The 23,406-nt window shown below is 56.9% G+C and overlaps 1 protein-coding gene across 1 annotated transcript in view; it reads left to right on the top strand.

The window, feature by feature from the left end:
- Nucleotides 1-22,659, top strand: part of TMC3 (transmembrane channel like 3) — a 39,986-nt gene extending 17,327 nt beyond the window's left edge. Inside the window, exons 9-22 of the mRNA XM_030317241.1 lie at nucleotides 578-621; nucleotides 3,594-3,741; nucleotides 5,317-5,426; nucleotides 8,919-8,997; nucleotides 10,245-10,490; nucleotides 11,137-11,265; nucleotides 11,781-11,848; nucleotides 13,903-14,031; nucleotides 15,148-15,258; nucleotides 15,915-16,040; nucleotides 16,385-16,463; nucleotides 17,584-17,626; nucleotides 19,199-19,454; nucleotides 20,561-22,659. Coding sequence (XP_030173101.1) covers nucleotides 578-621; nucleotides 3,594-3,741; nucleotides 5,317-5,426; nucleotides 8,919-8,997; nucleotides 10,245-10,490; nucleotides 11,137-11,265; nucleotides 11,781-11,848; nucleotides 13,903-14,031; nucleotides 15,148-15,258; nucleotides 15,915-16,040; nucleotides 16,385-16,463; nucleotides 17,584-17,626; nucleotides 19,199-19,454; nucleotides 20,561-21,404 — 2,412 coding nt within the window. The 3' untranslated portion in view covers nucleotides 21,405-22,659. The remainder of the gene's footprint in view (nucleotides 1-577; nucleotides 622-3,593; nucleotides 3,742-5,316; nucleotides 5,427-8,918; nucleotides 8,998-10,244; nucleotides 10,491-11,136; nucleotides 11,266-11,780; nucleotides 11,849-13,902; nucleotides 14,032-15,147; nucleotides 15,259-15,914; nucleotides 16,041-16,384; nucleotides 16,464-17,583; nucleotides 17,627-19,198; nucleotides 19,455-20,560) is intronic.
- The last annotated feature ends 747 nt before the right edge of the window (nucleotides 22,660-23,406 follow it).

Genomic DNA, 23,406 nt, shown 5'->3' with positions numbered 1-23,406 from the left:
TGAAAATATACACGCGTGTTGGCGACGTGAGCTTTAGCGGTAGCTCAGGAGAGGAAGCAGTTAGAAGCTCGCAGGGACTCGGGTCTACTGAGCAACCCGACAGCTCAATGCTGCCCCTTTCGGGAAACACCATTAGATCATTTCATTTATTAAATAACATGCTCTGCCCCCTCGTCTCCCCAAGCCCCCATCTGCATTTATTTTAATTTAATTATTTTTTAATGTTTATTCATTTTTGAGAGAGAGAGAGACAGCGCGCAAGCAGGGGAGGGGCAGAGAGAGGGGAGACACAGAATCCGATGCAGGCTCCAGGCTCCGAGCTGTGAGCACAGAGCGCGACGCGGGGCTCGAACTCATGAACAGTGAGGTCCAGACCTGAGCCAAAGTCGGGCAATTAACCAACCGAGCCACCCAGGCGCCCCTCCGTTTTTATCTAATTATTATACAAAGCACTGATGTCAACAACGTCTCACAGAGTGGTTCCAGATACTGACTCATCATTTATCATGAAATAATTCTGAAGACTTATGATTAATGGTAACGCTAAGCTTCTAACTGAATGTGTCTTTCCTTAAAGGAGGCCATCCTGGAAGAACAGGAGAAGGAGAAAAGTAAAAACCCGTACGTATGGAGACTCCCCATGCTTCATTCGTTGAAATGCTACTTTAATTTGGCACAAAAATGATCCAACTCTCTATATCTTATTTTCACACATCGTCAGGTAGCTCTTCTTCATTTTTAAAAATATTTTTAAGTTTATTTATTTGTTTTGAGACAGAGAGAGAGCGAGAGAGCAGGTGAGGACCAAAGAGAGAAGGGAGAGAGAATCCCAAGCAGGTTCCCTACGGTCAGCATGGAGCCCGATGCAGGGCTCGAACTCACAAACTGCAAGGTCATGGGCTGAGCTGAAACCAAGAATTGGACATTTGACTGACTGAGCAGTCCAGACGCCCCTCTTCTTTCTTCTTAAAATCCGTCTTTCTAGTAATGTGACACGTGGGAAGCCTGTAATCTAATCGGTCAGTAGCAGTAGTCAAGAGTGGCTCCTTCCTCCTTAGATCAGGCCACAGGGTGAGAGTTCTTTTACTTAGATAATAAAGGAGGTATTTTTAGCACCAATTTCTAGTTTGCTAAATTAAGCAAAGAGTACTTTATTCTTTTTAATGGTTATTTATTTTTGAGAGAAAGAAAGAGAGATAGAGCGTGAGCGGGGGAGGGGCAGAGGGAGAGGGAGACAGAACCGGAAGTAGGCTCCAGGCTCCGAGCTGTCAGCACAGAGCCCGACGCGGGGCCCGAACCCACAAACTGCGACATCACGACCTGAGCGGAAGTCAGACACCCAACCTACTGCGCCACCCAGGTCCCCGAGCAACAAATCCCAGAAGTCACAAGACGCAAATAATATCCAATTCTTGTCGACAAGCCTTCCAAGGTGATGGCTCAGATCTGAACTTCTCTGGGATTTGAGGGCTGTCTGGGTGAGGTGAGGCCCTTTAGCCAGAGAGTTGACACGGAAGGGCCAGTCCCCCAAGGGACAGTGACCTGTCCTCACGGGACAACTCTCTGACATCCTCCCTGGGTCTTTAGCCCCTGGATTCGTTTCCGTGACGCAGAAAGCCTGTCGGAGCCATGCCATGGACGTGGGGAGGTGCTCAAGCCCACGCGAGCCCCTGAGGAAGCAGGTGGGAAGGATTCCCCACAGGGAGGCGGCGGAGGGGCGCCTACTCTCCCTTCGTCCTTAGCTCCCACGACCCGGGACGGTCCCCTGGCCCTTCCGGGCCTCCACTTCCTCCCCTGTGAAACGAGAATGGGGCTCCATAGAAGCTTCTCAGAGGGCAGAGAGCACCCACCCATCACAGTCACCCCCTGGGCACAAAACATGCCGACCCCTTTGGGGCCCACCCCGATTCCCTGAGTTAGACCGTCTGGACGTGGGCCACCACGGTCCACATTCTTAGCGGGTGATTTTGCTGTCCCCCCACATTTAAAAACTGTAGCGTCTGACTGCAAGGTAACACACGACCCATCGTGATAAGCAAATACATCAGCAGCAAGACTAGCCTGTTCCCCAAGTCTCTTCCGCGGCTGCCAAAGCCTGGGGAGAATAGGCCCTCGGTAGGCCTTCTGGGACATCCAGGATATTGTCACAGGACGCAGAAGGATTGGGTAGAGGCGGGGGAAGTTCTGCACAGAAAGACAAGGTGACGGTCATCAGATCATTTGGGGGTGAGCTTCCCCCTTGTACAGATGATGAAGGGCCACCACTGATGTGGAGGGGGGTGTCGCGACCAGCCCGAGGTCACCCGGAGGGTGGAATTACGATTTACAGAGAGGCTGGTACACCTCTTCTGTGCCCTTCACGTCCTCCTTGGCCACGCCTCTTCCTCCAGCACCTGCTGCGGGGCAGGGCCGTGGGGGCGCCACAGCTGTGTGCACACGGCCCCTCGCACCCCTCACCCCTCACCCCTCACCTGTACCCGCTGCTCAGTGCCCCCCACGGCCCCTCTGAGGCTGCAGCGTGGGGCACCCACCGAACCCCGGCCAGCGTGCGTGCACGGGAATCTGACAGGCTAGGGGCAACGCCGGGGGTTCACTCTCGGGGAGCCACCCTTGACCAGCAGGGAGGAAAGCGATGACAGAGGCTTCCCTACTTCTCGCCGGGCAGACCGTCCTGAGACACAGCTCGCAAGCCCCTCAGAAGGCCCTGCCGTTGCCGCGAGCTGTGGCCAAGTCTGTCACGTACCCTGCCCTGACTGCTCTCTCCCGCCTCCCCCATAGACCTCCTGGGATCACATCCCGAGTAAAGTACTTGCAAACAGGCCTTTGCCTGATGCTCTGTTTTCAGGGAAACCCAGGCTAAGTCTGGCCCCAAAGTTGGAAGAAGACGCCTTCAAAATAAGCCAGTTGGTTGGGGCGCCTCGGGGGCTCAGTCGGTCGAACGTCCGACTTCGGCTCAGGTCACGATCTCACGGTTCGTGGGTTCGAGCCCCGCGTCGGGCTCTGTGCTGACGGCTCGGAGCCTGGAGCCTGCTTCGGATTCTGTGTCTTCCTTTCTCTGCCTCTTCCCCTCTCATGCTCGGTCTCTCTCTCTCTGTCTCAAAAACAAATAAACACTAAAAAAAAAAAATTTTTTAATAAAAAGATAAGAAATATATATATAGAAGCAGTTGGAATCAGTGAGTTTGCCCCCAGAGTTAGCAAGGAAAGAGCAAACCCCTGTTCCATTCCTCGTTCATCATCTAGAAAAGAGCTAGGATGTGTTTATACGCGCTGGGCCCGTTCCAGGAGCTGAGCATACCACGGCGAGGAAGAGTAAACCATTTCAGAGCGTATGTTCTCGAGGGAAAGACAGCTGATCACCTACCGCATGGACCTGTGCACAGTGTCAGATTCGCAAGACTTGTCTCGAGTCCCCCTGAGGGCAGTGGGGCGGGCTTAGAAGTCCTCGTTGATCCCTCAGGAGAGGAGGAGTTTGGGGGTGGGTACGGAGAGCACCGACGCTTCAGGGCAGAGGGTTCACACGACACGAGGTGGGTCCCGTCGTTCACGCGGCGCCCGGAGCGCAGCCCAGCGCAGCCCGCCTCTCCCCGCAGGGCAGTGACCGTGTGCCTGAGGGTTATTGCCAACATCCTGGTGCTTCTGTCGCTCGCCGGGAGCATCTACCTCATCTACTTCGTGGTGGATCGGTCCCAGAAGCTGGAACAGTCAAAGAAGGAGCTGACGCTCTGGGAGAAGAACGAGGTACTCACCGCCTTCCCCGCACGCGCCCTCCAGGAGAGACGCGAGAGCAGCCTTCCCTCCCCTTCCCGGCTGTTCCTTAGGCAGGTGGGCTGGAAATATCCCCCTGGACAACCTAGTCCCCCTGTCCGAGAACACCGACTGCACGGGCTCTGAGCCACAGGGGCCACACCAAGACCTGGAGGGATGGTTTGGTTGGTCGCTGTCGGGAACGGTTCCGATTCAACGTCACCTTCAAGCGTTTGTTTCCTTCTTCGCCTTTGGGTCTCGAGGACTGTGGTTTGCTGCTCTCTCGTGGTCGTTCTTCGCACACACACGTTTCCAGACACGGACATCCCCCGCAGACTCGCTTTAATGACCAAATCGCAGTCCGTGGCACCTGTCATAGCTGACCACACGCCAGCTCTTAAACACTTAGGTTGTTTCTCTATGTCTTTTTTTTTTTAACGTTTATTTATTTTTGAAAGAGAGAGAGAGAGCACAAGCAGGGGAGGGGCACAGAGAGAGGGAGACACAGAATCCGAAGCAGGCTCCAGGCGCTGAGCTGTCAGCACAGAGCCCGACGCGGGGCTCGAACCCACGAACCGTGAGATCGTGACCTGAGCAGAAGTTGGCCGCTTAATGGATGGACCGGCCAGGCGCCCCCTCCGTATTTCTAAATTAACAAACAGGGATTTCTAAATCCCAAACCAAGCTTGTTTGCTAAAAGGTCTCTTCTCTTGGTCGATGTGAATATTCCCATGACGGAAGCGGCCGAGAGAAACGTTACGACCACTCTCCTAATTCTTAGTATCTGTTGTAAGGCCGCTGCCTCCCAAGCCCCGTTGGCTTTTCCCGCCAAGGTCTAAAAGGCAGATGCGGAGACCGTCCCGCCAACTGCTGTTGTAGAAACGAGCGTCATCCTTGGAATTTACGGAGCAAAGTGCGTAGGGGAGAGGCTGTTCTTAGGTTTTCCTCAAGCGACCCTCGTTGTTCAGAACCTGAGACGGCATCGGGTCAGGTTTTCTCAGGCCTCTTATTTCATGCCAGGTAAGTGGGTTACCTGTGTTTGCAGATAGACCAGGTTTTTAAAGGCATATTCAGATATGGCATCTTTCCTTAGCTCACACCGCCCGGGTACCAGCTAAACGTCCTTCTTTCGTCATCAGAAAGTTAGATAAACAGGACCCAGGCGTGACCCTCGAGATATTTACTCTTCCGTGTGCAGAAAGCGTATCCGATCACCTGTCGGCACCCCCCTTTCCTGTGTGTAATAGTTGGGTCACCTCCACCCGCCACCCAAGTGACCAGCAGGGCAATTGGGAGACGTGGCGGGACTGCTCACAAATCCCCGGTGGCAAACGTCAGCATCTCGGATTGAAGCCGGCTCCTAAAAGGAGTAAAGCCCGCGACAGGGTGGCAGGGGCCTCTCCGAAACATCGAATCGGCAGGGATCTGGAGGAGGGTTTCCGGGTGGGAACCGCACAGCCCTCCGGGTGCCCAGCGACCGCACGGAAGGCCAGGAGGCCAGCGGGAGGCACGCGAGTCCGGGCCAGGGGGGGACTGGGGACTCACGGCCGGCTCGCGCTCTCTCGGCAGGTGAGTGTGGTCGTCTCCCTGGTCACCATGCTGGCGCCATCAGCCTTCGACCTCATCGCCGCCCTGGAGATGTACCACCCGCGGACCACGCTGCGTTTTCAGCTGGCAAGGTACGGGAGCCCCGTGGGAAATGCCACGCGGGGGGCACCCGTGTGCCCCCCACACGGGGGACCCGCGTCCCTCAAGAGCCCAGCTTGTTCGCTGCCCTTAAAGCTTAGCACAGAACTTCCCCGGGGGTGCCTCTCAAGGAAAGCAGGATGCGCAGGAGAGAAAGGGGGAAGGAGGAGGAAAAGGGGGCTGGGAGAGAGGGGTGGACAGGGCGGCGCGAGGCTGGTGGCTGGACGCGACGGCGGGGGGTGCTGGAGGCCCGAGGTGTGGCAGCTGCTGGGTCTGACGGGGTGTCCTGGGACCACCCATGGGGGCAGGGCACCCACATCCGTTTCTAGTGCTGGCTTCACCCCGTCTCCCTGAAAACTCCACGGCCCCCAGAGGGCAGTCCCCTCGTCCACGCGGTAGACCAGGAGCGGGGACTGTTGGCCGAGCGGGGCCGGGGAGGCGCCACACAGCCCCGCCTCACATCTGCCTCTGCGTCGTCTCTTGTGCCGCTTGGTGACATTCTGCAGAGCCAGTCGCCCGCCAGCTTCGGGCAAGGTTGCTCTCGTTCAGGGGTGGCAAAGGTCGTCCCGAAAGACCAGAGGGTGAACGGTTTGGGTCTCGCGGGATAGGTCTCTGTGGCTTCTGCTCAGCCCCGAGGTTGTTACATCAGGACAGTGGCCAGGGGCCATTTGCAAAGGAGCAGGTGGGTGTGGCCGTGTCCCTCACAACTTGACTGACAACAATAGGTGGGGCTAGGATTTGGCCTGAGGGCTGTTTGCCTCTCCCTAAAACCCAACTGTCATCTCAAAGGCAGAAAAACACGCCTAGAAAGATCGAGGGGTCTCACTGTGGTTTCGATCTGTATTTCCCTGATGATGAGTGATGCGGAGCATCTTTTCATGGGTCTGTGGGCCGTCTGGATGTCTTCTTTGGAGAAGTGTCTGTTCATGTCTTTTGCCCATTTCTTCACTGGATTATTTCTTAGGTGTTGACTTTGGTAAGTCCTTTATGGATTTTGGATACTAACCCTGTGTCCAATATGTTATTTGTAAATATCTTCTCCCATGTCGGTTACCTTTTAGTTTTGTTGTTTCCTTGGCTGTGCGGAAGCTTTTGTATCTTTTTTTAAAAAATGTTTATTTTGAGAGAGAGGGTACATGTGCGTTAGCGGGGGAGGGGCAGAGAGAGAGGGGAAGAGAGAGAATCCCAAGCAGACTTCTTGCTGTCAGAGCAAAGCCTGATGTGGGGCTCAATCCCACAAACTGTGAGATCATGACCTGAGCCAAAATCGAGAGTCAGACGCTTAACCGACTGAGCCCCCCAGGCGCCCCAGAAGCCTTTTATTCTGATGACGTCCCACTAGTTCATTTGTGCTCTTATCTCCCTTTTCTCCGGAGATTGTCTAGTAAGAGGTTGCTGCGGTCTGTTTGTCCTGTAGGATTTTGATGGTGTCCTGTCTCACATTTAGGTCTTTCACCCATTTTGAATTTGTTTTTGTGTATGGTGTATATAACAGAATACTACTCAGCGATCAAAAAGGAGGAAATCTTGCCATTTGCAACAACGTGGATAGAACTAGAGTGTATTACGCCAAGCAAACTAAGTCACTCACGTGTGGAATTCGAGAAACATAACAGATGAACATGGGGGAAGGGAAGAAAAGTAAGATAAAAACAGAGAGGGGGTTAAAAACCGTAAGAGACTCTTAAACACAGAGAACAAACTGAGGGTCACTGGAGAGGGGTAGGGGGGATGGGCTAGATGGGGGATGGGCATTAAGGAGGGCACCTGTTGGGATGAGCGCTGGGTGTTGTATATATTAGCTAAGTGGAATTAAATGAAAGAAAGAAGGAAAGAAAGAAAGAGAAAAAAGAAAGAAGGAAAGAAAGAAAAAGAAAAGGAAGGAAGGAAGGAAGGAAGGAAGGAAGGAAGGAAGGAAGGAAGGAAATAAAGAAAGAGCCGTCAAGGGGTCTGCAGAAACCTCCCCACCCAGGGTGGCTCCGGGATGAGATTCCAAACCGGCCCAAACCCGATCTTGACCTGAGAGAGAGAAGTGTCTGCCTCAGCTCTGTCCTCACCAGCAAGCATTGGGGAGGATCAATTCTATTACTTCGTTGGTTCTAACAGCAATCGTATTATACAGATCGGTCTCGTTATTCACGGTCAAAGCTAGAGAAACAGAGTCATCAAGAGACTCGCCCGAGACAAATTCGGGCTAATTCTGGTCATAAGAGCAAGACATATCGTTTTAGTCCCATTAACTCACCACAGCAGATCATGTCACCTTTTGTCCAGGGCCCGGGGAGGCCCAGAGCAAAGGGGGACCAGGAAAGCACGTGTTAATCCTCTGTTCTCCTGTCGGGCAGCACTTCTGAGCATATTCGGAGGGTCCTGCCCTGTGCAGGTGCCCCAAATGCAGAGACAAACGGGCTCTGGCTGGGTGCACCGGGAGTCGAGGGAGAGCCAGGGCTCCTCTGTGCAGGGACTGGAGGAGAGAGCCAGAGCTGGGTGCGCAGGGAGTCGAGGGGCGAGCCAGAACTCCTCTGTGCAGGGAGTGGAGGGGCGAGCCAGGGCTGGGGTGCACAGGGAGTTGAGGCGCGAGGCAGGGCTCCTCTGTGCAGGGAGTGGAGGGGCAAGCCAGGACCGGCGGCAGTGATGCCCCAGACCCCCCTGCTGGCTCCCACCCACGTGTCTGAACTGCACGTGTGAACAACGGGGCCTTGGGGACCGAGGGGCGACGCCAAGCATCAGCTTGGAGTCTGGTCCTCGGGATAAAGCCGTTTCTCTTCTTCATGCACCTGTACCAGTTTCGTGACCCCCTAAGTGCCAGTCAGGGTCCCCAGGAGGAGCTGGTGAACCCGTCGCTCGCCTGTCTGGCCTCGTCCCCGACGTGCGTCTGTCAAGGCTCAGGCCGTGTGCTGGGAGATCCCAGGGCGTGTTTGCCCAGCCGGGAGCGCGTCTCTGATCGGTGGCCGGCTGACCCCCCGCTCACAGCTGCCCAGAGTCCCCCGAGCGGCTGGCGGCCTGACCCGCGTGTGGGAAGCAGACCCCGTGGCGCTCAGGTGGTGTTCCTTCCGCCTCTGGAGAACTCTGGACCCGTGTTGTAATCCACTTGTCCCTTCAGCACGTGCCTGACCAGTTGGGAGGCTCGAATGAGATCCTGCCTGGAAAATCACCTTACGAACCAGGAATGGGGACACAAGGATGCGTAATTTACACGACCCTCCGGAGCCCCACCTCCTCAGCTCACACGCTTCCTGCGACACTAGCGGCTTTAGTATGCTGCCCCCAGGACAGGGCCTGAAGGGGTCCCCAGGCCCCATCCAGACCGACTGAGCAGGACGCGCTCTGGAATTTTTATTCCGCCCCCCCATACGATTCTGAAGGGAACCGCGTGGGGCAGCCACTGTCTCGGGGTGACCGTGAGATTCCCTCCCAAGTGGGGCACGTCCAGAACCTCGGGCTTGCGTGTGGGGCTCTCTCTCAAGGCGGGCGTGTGGTTTCAGGGTCCTCGTGCTGTACCTGGGGAACCTCTACAGCCTGATCATCGCTCTCCTGGACAAAGTTAACAGCATGAGCGCTGAGGTGAGTGCCGTCCTCGGCAGAGGCCCCCGTCCCATCCTCGCTGCCACGCCTGCACGCGCACACGCGCACACACACACGCATGCATGCCCACTTGTGCACACACGCACATGCACGCACACACATGCCTGCACGCGCACATACAAACTCACGCACACGTGCACACACGTGAACACGCATGTGCGTGCGCACGTGTACACATGCATGCATACACACGCGCACACATGGGTGTGCGCGCATGCGTGTGCACGCACGTGCACATACAAACACATGCACACACGTGCAGCACACATGCACATGCATACACACATGCATGTGGGTGCACAGATATACACGTGCATGCGCGCACACATACACACGCACACACGTACTCACACATGCTCGCACGTGTACACACACGTGCACACACGCACACCCACCGGGGCCATCGCTTACTCTTGCCCTCCATTCGTCTCGTTCACCACTCAACTCAGCTGTGGCCTTCTCAAGGTAAAGAGAGCAGAATCAGCCCCGCCTCCAAGCTAAAGAAACTGAGGCCGGAGCTTATGGCTGGCGAGTGACCCGGCCGGGAGAGGGGAGCGGGGGCGTCTCGACTCCCGCTCCCTTGGCCGGGGCCGCCCGGCCTCTGTGAGCTCCATCCATCGGGACGAGGCGGGCATCTGCGGCGACAGCGGACCATCCCGGGAAGGGAGGCTGGCCGTGAGACTCGCCGAGGCGCTGGGGAGAACGCGAGCACGCGTGGGGACAGTTCAGAGGGGGCCCCCCTCCCGGGCCCGCCCAGGGCAGCTCCGGCGCCCCTTGTAAGCCCGCGGCACCTGTGAGGCGCCCCACGTGGTGGGGGAGGGGGGAGGGGGCGTCGGCCGGCGCCACCTTCCGAAGGCTCCCACGGGCAGAAGCGGCCGTGGCGCCACACGGACGGGGCCCGCACACCGCCCCGGAGCGTCCCCGTCAGCCTCAGCCGGCTCCTCCGTAACGCGGGGTGACCACTGTCCCGACGCGCTCGCGGGGGCGAGAAGATGCGCCCGGTGTTAACCTGGACGGTGTCTGGAGGCCGGGGCTGAAGGGGCCAGCCACCCAGCTAGAGAGAGAGAGAGAGTGGACAGATAGACGGAGACGGACAGGGAGACAGACACAGTGAGAAAGAGAGAGGCGGAAGGAGATCATTCCCAAGCAGCGCTGTTCTGGGTGTCTACGATTCTTATTTACAAACACGCAGCAATCTTTTTTGCTTCCTTCCGTCGCCCCCGCAGGAAGCTGCCACCAGCAGTAACGCGAGCCACTGGACGGGGTCTACTGTCTTCTCTGCCGCCAGCGCGGCCCCTGAAGGGGAGAAATGGGCCACACGTGGGCCCGGGACCGGGCTCGGGAGAAGCGGAATGTGGACCCCAGAGGAGGCTGGCCTGCCGACCCCCCCCTTGCCCCTCGCGGGGGCCAACAAGACCGCCATCTACACCCAGAGTCTTCAGGACCAGTGCTGGGAGACATACGTCGGCCAGGTGGCTCCCTCGGTCCCTCGTAGAGGCCCTCCACAGCCATTCATCACTTCGTTCTGAAGGGTCACTACCTCTGTTTCATAGGAAAGGAAACTCAGGTTCAGTGAGCGTTTCCGATTTTCTCCGATTCGATGGTAACAATCGGCACAAAGACCCGTGCAGTGTCGGCTACGCGCCGGCCCCGTGTTAAGCGCTTAGTCCTCACGAGACCCTATCGTGACCCTCCTTGTAGACACACGCGGGGAAACTGAGACTCCAGGGGTGAAGGTACTTGCCCGTGGACACAGACAGTAAAGAGCAGAAGGCAGGTCTGAACCCGGGCATCCGCTCCAGGCTCGGCCTCCCCGTACGGGATCTCATGCAGAGAATCTCAGCACCCCCCCCAGGTTATTGTCTGTCCTGTGAACTTGAATCACTGGCCCCAAGTGGTCTCCAGTGCCTCAGAACCACAGACCTCAGGTTCTGTCCTGGTTTCGTGTCAGGTTGGACTCAGATACCAAAATTCAAATTCAGATGCACAAATATTCGTTGAACGCCCATTAGGCACCAGACGCGAAGACACCGCGGTGGGGGTGGGGGTGGCGTGGGGACTGGCAGAGGTTGGGGGCCCTGCAGGAGGAGGTGGCCCCAAGGACCCCCTGTGTTCCAGGAGATGCTGAAGCTTTCCATCATCGACATGTTCTTCACCGTGGCCAGCATTCTGCTCATCGACTTCTTCCGAGGACTTTTCGTCCGGTACCTGAGCGACTACTGGTGCTGGGACCTGGAAAGCAAGTTTGTAAGTGAGATGCTGGGTCCACGGGGAAGCTCCTGTGCCTGTGGCTGCACCCTCCTCTCCGGATGTGGCTGAAATGGGAGGGAAGAGGGGAGGGTGCACAGGGCTGAGTTGCCTTCTCGTTCTCAGCCGTACTGTTTCCTGGGGTGGCCACGCAGACCGCGACCTCTCTGTGTCTGCAACACCAAAGAACCCTTTGTACGTGACTATCGTGAACGGGTTTGCACAAGGAACTTTGGAACCGTTTATTTATTTTTTTAACACTTATTTATTATCTTTGAGAGAGACAGAGACAGAGACAGAGACAGAGCGTGAGCAGGGGAGGGGCAGAGAGAGAGGGAGGCACAGAATCCGAAGCAGGCTCCAGGCTCCGAGCTGTCAGCCCAGAGCCGGACGCGGGGCTCGCACTCACGGACCGTGAGATCATGACCAGAGCCGGAGTTGGATGCTTAACCCACTGAGCCACCCAGGCACCCCTGGAACCGTTTTTTAATGTGAAAGTTCCTTTTCTCTTGTAGCCTGAATACGGGGAATTCAAAATAGCAGAGAACGTGTTACATTTAGTCTACAACCAAGGAATGATTTGGTAAGTATCAAAGCTCCTTCTTACCTTTGTGTACCTCTCATCCAGGCTAAGATTTTTTTTTTTAAGTTTATTTATTTATTTTGAGAGAGGGAGCGTGAGCGGGGGAGGGGGGCAGGGAGAAAGAGACAGAGACAGAATCCCAAGCAGGCTCCGTGCCGTCAGCACTGAGCCCGATGCGGGCCTCCAACTCACAAACTCACAAACCGTGAGACCATGACCTGAGCCGAAATCAAGAGTCAGACACTTAACTAACTGAGCCCCCCAGGCGCCCCCGGACAAAGATTTTGCCTTACTCGGTCTGGACGGGACACGACTGTAACAGTCATAAGAATTAAAGCGACATAGGGGCGCCTGGGTGGCGCAGTCGGTTAAGCGTCCGACTTCAGCCAGGTCACGATCTCGCGCTCCGTGAGTTCGAGCCCCGCGTCGGGCTCTAGGCTGATGGCTCAGAGCCTGGAGCCTGTTTCCGATTCTGTGTCTCCCTCTCTCTCTGCCCCTCCCCCGTTCATGCTCTGTCTCTCTCTGTCCCAAAAATAAATAAACGTTGAAAAAAAAAAATTAAAAAAAAAAAAAAAGAATTAAAGCGACATAAACAGTTCCTAACTAGACCATCTTGCAAGTGTAGTTAATTTTACTATGGCTTTTTAGCAATGGCTTTCTAAGCATTTTGCAGAAAGGAACGAGAAAAGAAATAGTCTGTATTTAGGCCACTATTAGTCACAGCCCCCCCCAAATATATACATATATATATATATATATATATATATATATATATATATATCTGCACAGGAACCATTAGAATAAGCTGCTGGGAGGTTGAGGGATGACTGGGAACACAGTCTGCTGAGCCCCCAGGAGTTCCAGGGAGTGGCTGTGTCACTGCTGGGTCCAGGCCCGCCCTCAGCCCCCCGCTGTCCCTCCCATGTGCCTCCATATTTTCATGGAGACACTGAGCCCAGAGCATGGCCATCGTCCAGACGGAGAGACCCATCCTGGGATGAAATCCATTCACATAGGGCAACTCCCGGCCAAGGCAATCTTTTTCCTAAGGACACCGAAGACGCAAAGGGACCCCCACATACGCGCGTGTCTGTGGGAGCACGGCGGGGAGCTCCCCGAATCAAGCCTCTGCCTCTGGCTTTGCCTATCAGACCACACGCAGTGCTGTCTGTTCAAATACAGGCAAGGAAAAGAAGTTTCCATCCTTCTTTTCGGAGGCTCCGTGCATTCAGAAAACACAATCTCTCTCCCTAATCATTCAGTAAAAGGCATGAGGCATAGAGAAGCATCGAGCAACGTTTCCTCAAAGTCTGTACCCTTATAGTCTGCTCCCTTTTGCACAGTTTTCACAAATGCAGTATTTAAGGCCACACCCAACGCTTATTTAATATTTTGCTCAGCATCAGGCACTTTTATAACTACAGTAATCTCGCATCGTGGCAAGAAGAAGGGTGAGTGCAGTTCATAAGATAGTTTGAGAGGGAGGCCACTTTCATAGACCTTTTGTAACATCATCTTCTAATGGTTCTGTTTTACTGGGAGTTCGTGTTAATCTCGTAGTGCCGACCTTACAGGTTAAACTTCATCACCTGGGGGGGGGGGGAATGTGTAGGAAAACCCGGTGTATGCGGGGTTCAGCACTGTCCCCCAGCGCGGGCGTCTTGGAACAGAGCCCTGCAGACCAGGAGGGGACTGCCGTATGGGCAATTTTGTCAAAGCGAGAAAGCAAAGATTCTCTTGGGATTTCTATTCGCGACAAGAGGTACTAAGGCGGGTCTCTCGGGAAAGCGAGGTGGCCCGAGGCCAACTGTCAAGTGTTGGGGCGAACGTGTGTGCCCCCCGCCGCACGAGGAGGCAGACACGAGCGCCAAGCACACCCGCGTGGCAGGGGCGTCATCACAGGGTCACTCCTCGCCCGCGGGGGCGACCGGCCGTGTCCGCGAGCCGGGCGGCCCGGCTCCCGGCCCCTCCGGGGTGTCTCCGGTTCCTTAGGCATCGCGGGGACGCCCCAAGCGTCCGAAGCGGCACAGCTCACCGCCTCCCCTGTGCTGCAGGATGGGGGCCTTCTTCTCCCCGTGCCTCCCGGCGTTCAACGTGCTCAAGCTGATCGGGCTCATGTACCTGAGGAGCTGGGCCGTGCTCACCTGCAACGTGCCCCACCAGCAGGTGTTCCGAGCCTCCAGGTGAGTGGGAACCGCGGCCGCTGCACACGGAGGGCTCGTCGGGCCTCCCGCCCCCGGGGCCACGTGCCGCAAGGGGTGTCCCAGCGGCCGCCTGGCCCTGGCCCGTCCGTCCTCCGGTCGCACGTCCCCTGAAGCCCCCGCCCGTGCCCCGCCCTCAGATCGACTCCGATTCACTCCTCCCCAGCTCCTCACATTTGTTTTGAAACGCCTTCCTGGTCTAAGAACCATCTAGAAAAGGCACAAGGCGTAAACGTGCACGAACCGAATGCGATTAGGGAACCAGCACCCAGATCAAGAAGCAGACCCAGAGTCATACCCGGAAGCCCCCCTTGCACTCGATTCCCCTCGTTACCGACTCCTAAGGGCGCCGCGTTTCCCGGTTTCTTGCTTTGTGTACCGTCAGCCCTGAGCTCGTGCAGTGCTTCCTAAGGAGAGCACCCCAGGGCCTTTATCCCTGCTCCTGTCGGTGGGCGCGTGGGGTGTTCCCCACGCTGCTAGGAACAGCACTGCCTTCAACAGTCCCCTGAGCGTCCTTTTAAACTTTTTAAAAAATGTTTCTTTGTTTTGAGAGAGAGCGAGCGAGCAGGGGAGGGTCAGAGAGAGAGGGAGAGCGAGTCTCGAGCAGGCCCCGTGCAGCAGCACAGAACCTGATGTGGGCAGAACCCACGAACCTTGAGATCATGACCTGAGCAGAAATCAAGAGTCAGACGCTTAACTGACTGAGCCACTCCTGCACCCCCCGAGCATCTTTTTTTTTTTATTTTTAAAATATTTATTTATTTTTGGAAGAGAGACAGAGACAGAGACAGAGTGCAAGCAGGGGAAAGGCAGAGAGAGAGAGGGAGACACAGAGTCCGAAGCAGGCGCCAGGCTCCGGGCTGTCAGCACAGAGCCCGATGCGGGGCTCGAACCCACAAACCGTGAGATCACGACCTGAGCCGAAGTCGGAGGCTCAACCGACTGAGCTCCCTCCCCCCGCCCCCCTATGCCCCGGGAGCCTCCTGCAGGAAGAGGATTTTTCTGTCTAAAGAGTCAGGGCCTCGGTGTGGGTGTCGGTTTGGGCATATCATCGTGTCAACTGTCACAGAAGGGACTCGGCACGCGGTTTCTTCGCAGATCCAACAACTTCTACCTGGCAATGCTCCTGTTCATGCTGTTTCTGTGCATGCTGCCCACCGTCTTTGCTATTGCTCGGTACAAGCCGTCTCTGAACTGCGGGCCCTTCAGGTAAGTTACTTCGGTTCTGTCTCCTCTGCCCTGAACGACTGCGCTCTAGGGAAAGGGCCCCTGCCTTGAAGGGAATTCTCTTCCCGGCCGACGGAACAGGTCAACAGCAGAGAAGGGTCTCGAACCCACAGCCTGGGAGTCCAGGACCGGTGAGCGCCCTTTCCCTGACGGCAGGCTGGGAAAGCATCTCCGTGCTCTTCTGGAAAAGATAGGGCCTATCAAAACAGTACAGCCTGCTGTGCGACAGAGGAGGTCACCTGGGCGCTCGTCCCTTCCAGAGCTCAGGAAGCCGTTATCAAACGCTAACCCACGTCCCTTTTGATTCTACGTTACTTCTCTAACTGCATCAGGGTAGCAGGGCCCAGAGCGCTCTGCCTAGCTTTCCCTTCGGGTCGGGTTCAAAACTATCGGGGACATTTACCGTCCTTAAAACGCACACGCACACACGGTGATCGCTGACTCCACCTTCGAATCTCCCATCAGTCGACAAGTCATACAAAAGCTTAGGAATGTTGCATGTCTTACACTTTGGGGTATCTACCCTCCCTTGGCACCTGACTCCGAGGACGGGGCTCCGGCCACACGGCTGTTGCTTGACGGTCCGTAGAGTCCTCCTGCCGAAAACAACGCCATCTGGGGTTCTGTCTTCCTCGCAGCGGACAAGAGAAGATGTACGACGTCGTGTCGGAGACCATCGAGGAGGACTTCCCCGCGTGGTTCGGCTCCGCGGTGGGGTACGTCAGCAGCCCCGTGGTCATCCTGCCGGCCACACTGCTGCTGTTGTGAGTACCACACGCGACGCACACACCCCCCTCCCCGCCAGGCTTGGGGGACTTCTGCAGCCCTGGCCACCGAGAGAGCGCTGCTCTCCAATAACCCAATAAAAGCCACGAGTTCGTTGCAAAGTCCCGCGTAGAGCCTGATGACCCAGGCGGGAGTCGCGGAGGGAGGGACGGCGGGCTTCGTTCCGCCGAGGCCGCTGCGATGGGGCCGAATGCCGCTATCGTCGTCTTGTCGGACAGACGCTGAAATCATCCCGCACCAGCCTGGCCGCGAGCGCGCCCCGGGGTGGCCGGCAGCGGGAGGCGAGGGGGGCTCACGCGTGGCCTGTGTTCTTCCGTCCCAGCATGGTCATCTATTACCTTCAGAGCATCGCAAGATCCTTAAAGCTCAGCAACCAGCAGCTCAGAATGCAAATCCAAAACGTAAGTATTGCCTCGTCTCTGCCGTCGTGACTGCGTGTCCCTCGCGGAGCAGCTCTCGCCCGCAAGGGACTACCGGTGAGGTCACGTTTCCGGATTCCGAGGACTCTTGGTCACCTCCGGGACACAAGGCCACTCCTCCCCCAGGCTCCAGCAGAGTTCTTTCTAAGAAATCCCAGGGACAGCTCCCATTGGCCCAGGAACTAGCTGACTCCCCCCAACCCCCACCAAGGCCTTGCTGATGCCCTGAGCGCGTCAGCGCCCTCTTGTGGCTGCCCCGGGGACTCAGGGTGCAGGGCTCTTCTGTGGGCCGCGACCCACTCACAGGAAGGAAAAAGGGCCCCTTTCCCGTTCTGTGTCAACTTGCACATCTGAGCCCACGCACTCTGTTTGGACCCAAAGACGCACCTTTTTCATGACTTTCAGGCTCCGGTGTCGTCACCCTCTCTCCCATCTGGGACTTAGCTCTCAGGACGGTCAGAAGGAGACTAACAGGTCCAGCGTGGGCACGGTGTCCCCTCTCTGCACACCGCCCCGGCCAGGACGGGGTGAGGCAAGGGAGGCACGGGCTCTCGGGCTCCCGCTGACCCTGCCCCACGCAGCCGAGAGTGGGCGGTGCCTCCCTACGATTCCACTCCTGGCCGCCTCCTCGCCCCACCCCAGTCCCAGAGCCCCACGCAAAAAACATCCGCCTTTTTCAACTTTGAAACCATAACTCCTGTGAGTATCGGCTCAGGCAAAGAAACAGTTCTGTGAACAATCATAAGAAACGGATGTGAAGCTACAGAAGGCGTTTGGGGGAAACATACACGTCCCATGTTGATCTGTATTTTCTCATCCGTGTCTCAGGTTGACCATATTGGCAGAATCGACACCCGGTCTGTCGAACATCTGGCCCTAAAAATAAAACCTGCTGGGTATAACTTCAGCTCTGGGGTGTCGGCGTTTATTCATTTAAGCAAGGCCCGAGTCCCCGAGTACGCTGTCCCCAAGTGATAGCAGTCGTAGGCTCTTGGCCCAAGGCGTGAGCCGTCACACGTGAATTCCCCCCCTCCCCCAGAATAGTGTTCATTACTTCTTCCTGCTAAAACCAAAACAAACATGCTTATCATTTGCATTTTAGGCCAGATCTGAAGACAAGAAAAAGGTTGCCCAAATGGTAGAGGGTAAGTAGAAACAAAAATGCCTCATGCCTCAGTTGGGGCGGTGGGGGGGGGGGGGCATTTACAAATACAGCAGTTCGGGGGCACCTGGGTGGCTGAGTCAGTTGAGCGTCCGACTTCGGCTCAGGTTGTGATCTCACGGTTTGTGGGTTCAAGCCCCGCACTGGGCTCTGTGCTGACCGCTCGGAGCCTGGAGCCTGCTTCCAATTCTGTGTCTCCCTCTCTCTCTGCCCCTCCCCTGCTCGCACTCTGCCTCCTGCTGTCTCAAAAATAAACAAACATTAAAAACAATGTTTTAAATACAGCCGTTTAAGGTGTGCTACCAATACAAATGCCTGATAAACTGTGGTTTTCACAATGAACTAGGCACAATAAAATAGGGCTATAAATATTGGTTTAAACTTATAATTTTTCCGTCATACCCAGGCCTGTGAATAGCACCGAAACATGTCTGAAATCAGAAGGAGAGTTTGAGTCGGGAGAGAAAAAGCAGCAGAGAAATCTGGAGCAAACCCATACGGACGCCCTTGTCTTGTTAACTTTTCTGTACTTCTCGATGGCCATTTCCTCCTTGCGAGACCCCCCTCCCCACGTCGGTGCCCCAGGTGCAGCCTTCTGAGGGCACCCCTCGTCCCACTCCCGCAGGGCAATGCCAGCTGGGCCTGGCCTTCTCTCCCCAGATTCTCCAGGGGCCCCGACAAACTTGTTCCCGCCCAGGCTCCCCCTCCTGCAGAGAGCTGGTGTGGCCGGAAGGAAGGAGTGGGCCCCCGGGGCCCCCCGTCTGCCCCCGGGGCCACGAAGAGACCACGGAGGGATCACCCCGCAGTGCTGAAACGGCACAGGCCACGTTCTCCTGCAGAAAATGAATGAGATTGAGGCCCTAAAAGGCTCCGCGGGCCGGCTCTGTGTCTGCAGAGCTAATTAGATCCGTCCCCCTCGTGAGGGTGTGGGGGCTTGGGGGGGCGCTGAGGAAGAGCCAGGAGGCCCAAGGGTTAGCCTTGCCCCTCCCTCTTTTCAGAAAGCACCTTATGTATGAAAATCCGCTACAGAAAGAGACTGAAGCTCACACGATCAAACCCCACTGAAAGTCAAGGACTACTTGCCAACGGGACATAATTTAGTTCGGGTGGTCCTTAAAACCGAGGGCCTCGGGAGCTCTCTCGGGAGGGCAGTGGCTTTGTCCGATGGCCCTCTTTCAGCTCCAGGCTACGTCTTCTTCCAGAATGCTCTGGGAACTGCTTCCAAAAGCTCTTAATTGTCGTATAAGCTTTATGATATGCATTGTGTAGGTAAACGACCAGAGCCCTAAAGCTGGGCAACGACCCGCTTTGCCTCTGGGGGGGGCCTCACATGATGCATCTATAAAGCCTCGGGGTTCATGGGAGTCCACACTCCCTCCCAGCTCCCCGTGAGGATATGACCGGGGTTACGGAACGTTGGCTGCCCGCGGGATAGCTGTGTCCCCAGGCACACAATGGTTTGCACACCCAGCAGCTGGAGGTCCTGACGTTCCTGCAGCTAAACCAGCCCGGACGGGTCACCCCTGCCTTCTCACGTCCCACCCTCTTCCCGCAGCCCGAATCCAAACCCAAGACGAAAGCAGCCAGAGGCTTCCCAAGGACGGCGACCTCGGCAGCCAGCTGTCCTCAGCTCACTCAGGGACACCCCAGAGCAACGGCGCCGTGGTCAATTGGAACTCATGCAGCAGTGAGAGTGGCAGGGTAGAGGCCGCTGCCCAGCACACCCCCCCGAGTCCCCAGCCAGGCCCCCGCAGCCCCAGCTCGCCGCTTCCCGGCACGTCCAAACCCAGGCCGGGGCAGGACGCGAACAGGTGAGCTTATCTGCAGACCAGCTGGAAACCTGCCTCCCTGACCGTGACACCTGCCGGTGATGGCCAGGGCCGTGAAGTGCAGGTTGAAGAACCTTAGGGATCTGAGGGCCTCAGCAGTTTCAGGAGGCCAGGCCGTCGAATTCCAGCTCTGCCAGCCGGCCACGGGGCCAGCTGGTACTGAGAAGAAATGGGGGGGACAAAGTGGGTCAAACAGGACACATTCTTCCCCCTCCGCCTTTTGCCGGATCACCTGTAAGCAAACATTCCTGCCAACCTAGGGTAGGTGTTTCTACAGCCTCAGGGGAAAAAAAATGCCTTTTATAATTGTTGGTTCTTTTAGTTTTTTAACTCCACACTGGCCATATTATTGGCAAGATCTTTCATATTTCAGTTCCGGGCTGGCCAAGTTATTGGCAAGGTCGTTCTGTGTTACCTGGGGTCCGTTGTCGTTGTTTGAGCCTTCCTCACACATAAGACAGCAGCGGATGCACTCTGGGAGTGCGCACTGACCCCAACTCACGGAGGATGTGGTTGGAATTGATCGCGACAACCGTGAAAGCAATTCAGATAAAATGCTGGGGGGAGGGGCTGGGGTTTGTTGGGGTTTGGGCTTTTTTTTCTTAAAGACAGCGACCAAGTTCACGGAGGACTTGAAGTCTTGCGATAAGAGAGTGTATCTACGGGGCCTTGACAGGGAGGAGGGATCCCCTACCATCGGGTGGGCAGGAAGTGCCGGAGCGGCCGGACAGCCCACGGCAGGGATGGCACGGAGGAACGTTCCCGACACGCGCTGGCCTAATATTAGCCCCACTGTGTGCTCCTGGACAAAACGGGGCTCAGGGTGAGATATGTTAGCAAAGCGCCCTCTGCCCTACTCCCTCCATGGAGATGCACCGCGCACATCATTCCGGTAGGTGTTCTAGAATTCCAGGAGCAAAGGCTTCTGTTTCTCCCGGGTCCCCAAACCATCCTGTGCGTGCATCCGCAGAGCACATGTTAACACTCTGGAACGTGGTCAGGGAAAGGCCGAGAACACGGCCTCCCTGGCTGGCGGCGCTCGGGAGGCAGGGGCTCGGACCAGGCGCTTACCCACCTCTGTCTTACAGGCGCCCGCGTGGTCCTTGTGTGAGCACAGGTGACCGGCGCAGGAGCAGACCCCGCTCACCTGTGATGCTGACAAAGCCCATCGAAGACGCTCACTCAGAACCTCTTTTCCGAAAAGGCTTTCAGCACATCAGCCCTCCCCTTGGCGGACCGGGCCCCTCGGCCTGGGCACCTTGTGGTCGCAGGCCCCAGGCCCCCAGCTACTACATCATTAATGAGCGAGACTCTCACAAAAATTCCCATCCAACTTTCTGGCCAGAGAGACATTTCCGGATGGATGCCCTGGGGGACCTGGTGGAGGTGTACCCCAGGAGCACGCGACAAGCTGTGTCCCGGGGCCCCCGGCAGGGTGGCTCCCCGCAGCTGAGTGAGGAAGACGAGGACGCCCCGCGGAGGCAGCTGATGGAAGGTTCTTTCCACCCACACGCCCCGGCGGGCCTCCGAGGGGCTCCTCACTTCTATGTTGGCGACAGGTCAGAGAGGCAGACCCCGGCCCCCAAGCGCCAGGGAAGGGTGCCCCACGGGTCCTGGAGTGACGGCTTGGAGACTCAACTCGACAGGCCGGTGTACGTGCACAAGAAACCACGCTCCCGGGGCTCCCAGTACCCACAGCACCCCCCGAACCTCAGGGACAGGCCGGAGTTTGAGCCGCCCCTGACGGAATCGGACTCCATGTCAGCAGCGTCCAGCAGCGACCAGCGGGACAGCAGCCGTGAGCGATACTCCTGGGTCCCCCAGGGCAAGGGCAGGTTCCCAAGGCCTGCGCTCCAGCTCGGCAGGAGAAAGGCCACATCCAGGCAGGAGCTGATCGCGGATCTGAATGACCTGGTTTGTTCTAACGTCTAGAGACTCCGTCCTGTTGGTTCGGAGCCCAGTTGGAGTGCTGGTCTGCTGGTCTGACGGCGAATGGTCCCCCCCCCCCCACTTCTGGAAGGAGACTCGAACACACAGCCCCAGGACAGGGCTACAGTTCCGGTTTCTCCAGCAACCGCCTGCGCTGGGCTGCGTCCACGGGTCTCTTTGTGGCGAGCACGTCCGGAGCATCAGGCTGTCGTTTCAAAAACTTCCATCCCCTCCCTCCGTTCAGGGCGCCCACAGGTCACGGGCAAGCCAGACAGCTCAGCCTGACGGCAGAACCCCTCGTGAGATGTCTGTGTTGTCCTCACTCACGCGTGTGCACCGTTCGAGCCGTGACGCCCGTCACGTCTGTCTCGGCACACGGAGCTCCCTCCAGGCTCCCTGATGACACCCAGGAACGAGGCACCTGCCCTCCAAGACTTCACGGCGCTTAATTAGTTCATATGAGCGGTCAGTCTAGGAATGGCGGGAGCGAGTACGGTGTGAGAACTTCTCCTGCCGTTTACCGGGCTGCGTGAACGTCCGTATTAACGAGGACGCAAGGCTAGGAAGTAACGGGATCCCCGGGGTTTATTGGTTCCTTTAACTGGGAAGGATGGGAATCAAGCCGGCTTCAGGCTCAGCTGGACCTGGGTGTCGAACGTCTTCAGGATCCCCTGTCTTTTTACCTCCCAGCTCTCCCTGTGTGTCGACCTCATTTTCTCCCACTGGCGACAGGCTTCCTCCAGGTTGTAGGTGGAAAAGGAATTCACGGAGGCAGAAAACGCCGGGTGGAGACCAGCCAGCCGATGGGCCCGGGGGAAGGAAGGGAGGTGTCCGTCCCGTCACGTGATCTGCACCTGTGGTGGCCGACGCCCCATTCGCGGGCACTGCGCAGGGCTCTGTAGCAGTGGGGGTTCAGTCGGCCGTGGCCAACCGGAGGCCACCCCCTAGTCCTATCTCCATGGCCCCTCTCGCCACTCCAGATTGTGTCTTCAACTTTTCCGCCGCCTCCACCAGCCCGTGGGACAAAGTGGTGTTTGTTCATTTCTGGGCCCTCCCCCCACCCCCAGAACCGACACGTGACAGGGCTCGTCCTCCTCTTCCATTGCTGCGTGACACTTGGTGGCTTAAAGCAGCACACAGTTTTCATCCTACGGTGTCTGTGGGCCGAGCACAGACGCAGCTGGGTGCTCCGTCCAAGGTCTCCGCCAGGCTGTCCATCGCGGCTGGGGGCCTTTTCGGAGCAGCTCGCGTGACTGTTGGCAGAATTCATCTGCTGGAGGCTGTGGCCGGCCCTCCGCTCCCGGAGGCCGGACACACGTCCCTGCTGCGTGGCCCTCTGCGCAACGCGGCCGTCTGCCTCACCAAGCAGCGAGAGGACACCCCGTCGGCTCTGAATCTCCTCCAGGGAAGTCCCAGACGCTCTTGCCAAAGAGCCCACCTGGTCGGGTCAGGCCCACCCAGAGGGATCTCCCTTCTCATCACGTCGACGTTAACCGGTCAGAGACCTCCATTACATCTCCAGAACCATCTTTACCGTGGAACAGCACCTGACGGTGGGAGTGAGAGCTCATCGTATTCGCGAGTGCCGGAAACGTACAGCAGGGAGCGGGCGACACAGTTGACCTGGGAGCCCGCACTCAGTGTAAGATACAGATTAATACAAAGCCCCGTGTGGCGAGCACCCCCACCCCCGCTGGATCAACGACCGCTACGATTTTACTTGATTTCCATCTATCACCGTGTTATCAGTCGTGAGAAAATATTACAGATACAAACAGAGTGCATTGTAATCCCTACACAGAGGTCCACACCCCTCTCGCCCTGCCAAGAATTTGGTATACGTCCATAGTTGTTTACAGCTACGTATGGTGTGTGTGTGTGTGTGTAAATATGTGTGTAGAAACATCCGTAACCATACGCAAGCGCGTTTTGCTTAAGCAAATACTATCGTATTGCCTGTATCACTTTACATCTTTATGTGTTCGAGGCCGATCGACAAAACGTA

Source organism: Lynx canadensis, chromosome B3 (assembly GCF_007474595.2).
Source record: "Lynx canadensis isolate LIC74 chromosome B3, mLynCan4.pri.v2, whole genome shotgun sequence".
NCBI classification, from domain to species: Eukaryota; Metazoa; Chordata; class Mammalia; order Carnivora; family Felidae; genus Lynx; species Lynx canadensis.
The sequence above is the reverse complement of the archived record's forward strand: the minus strand, read 5'-3'. Positions and strand labels throughout refer to the sequence as shown.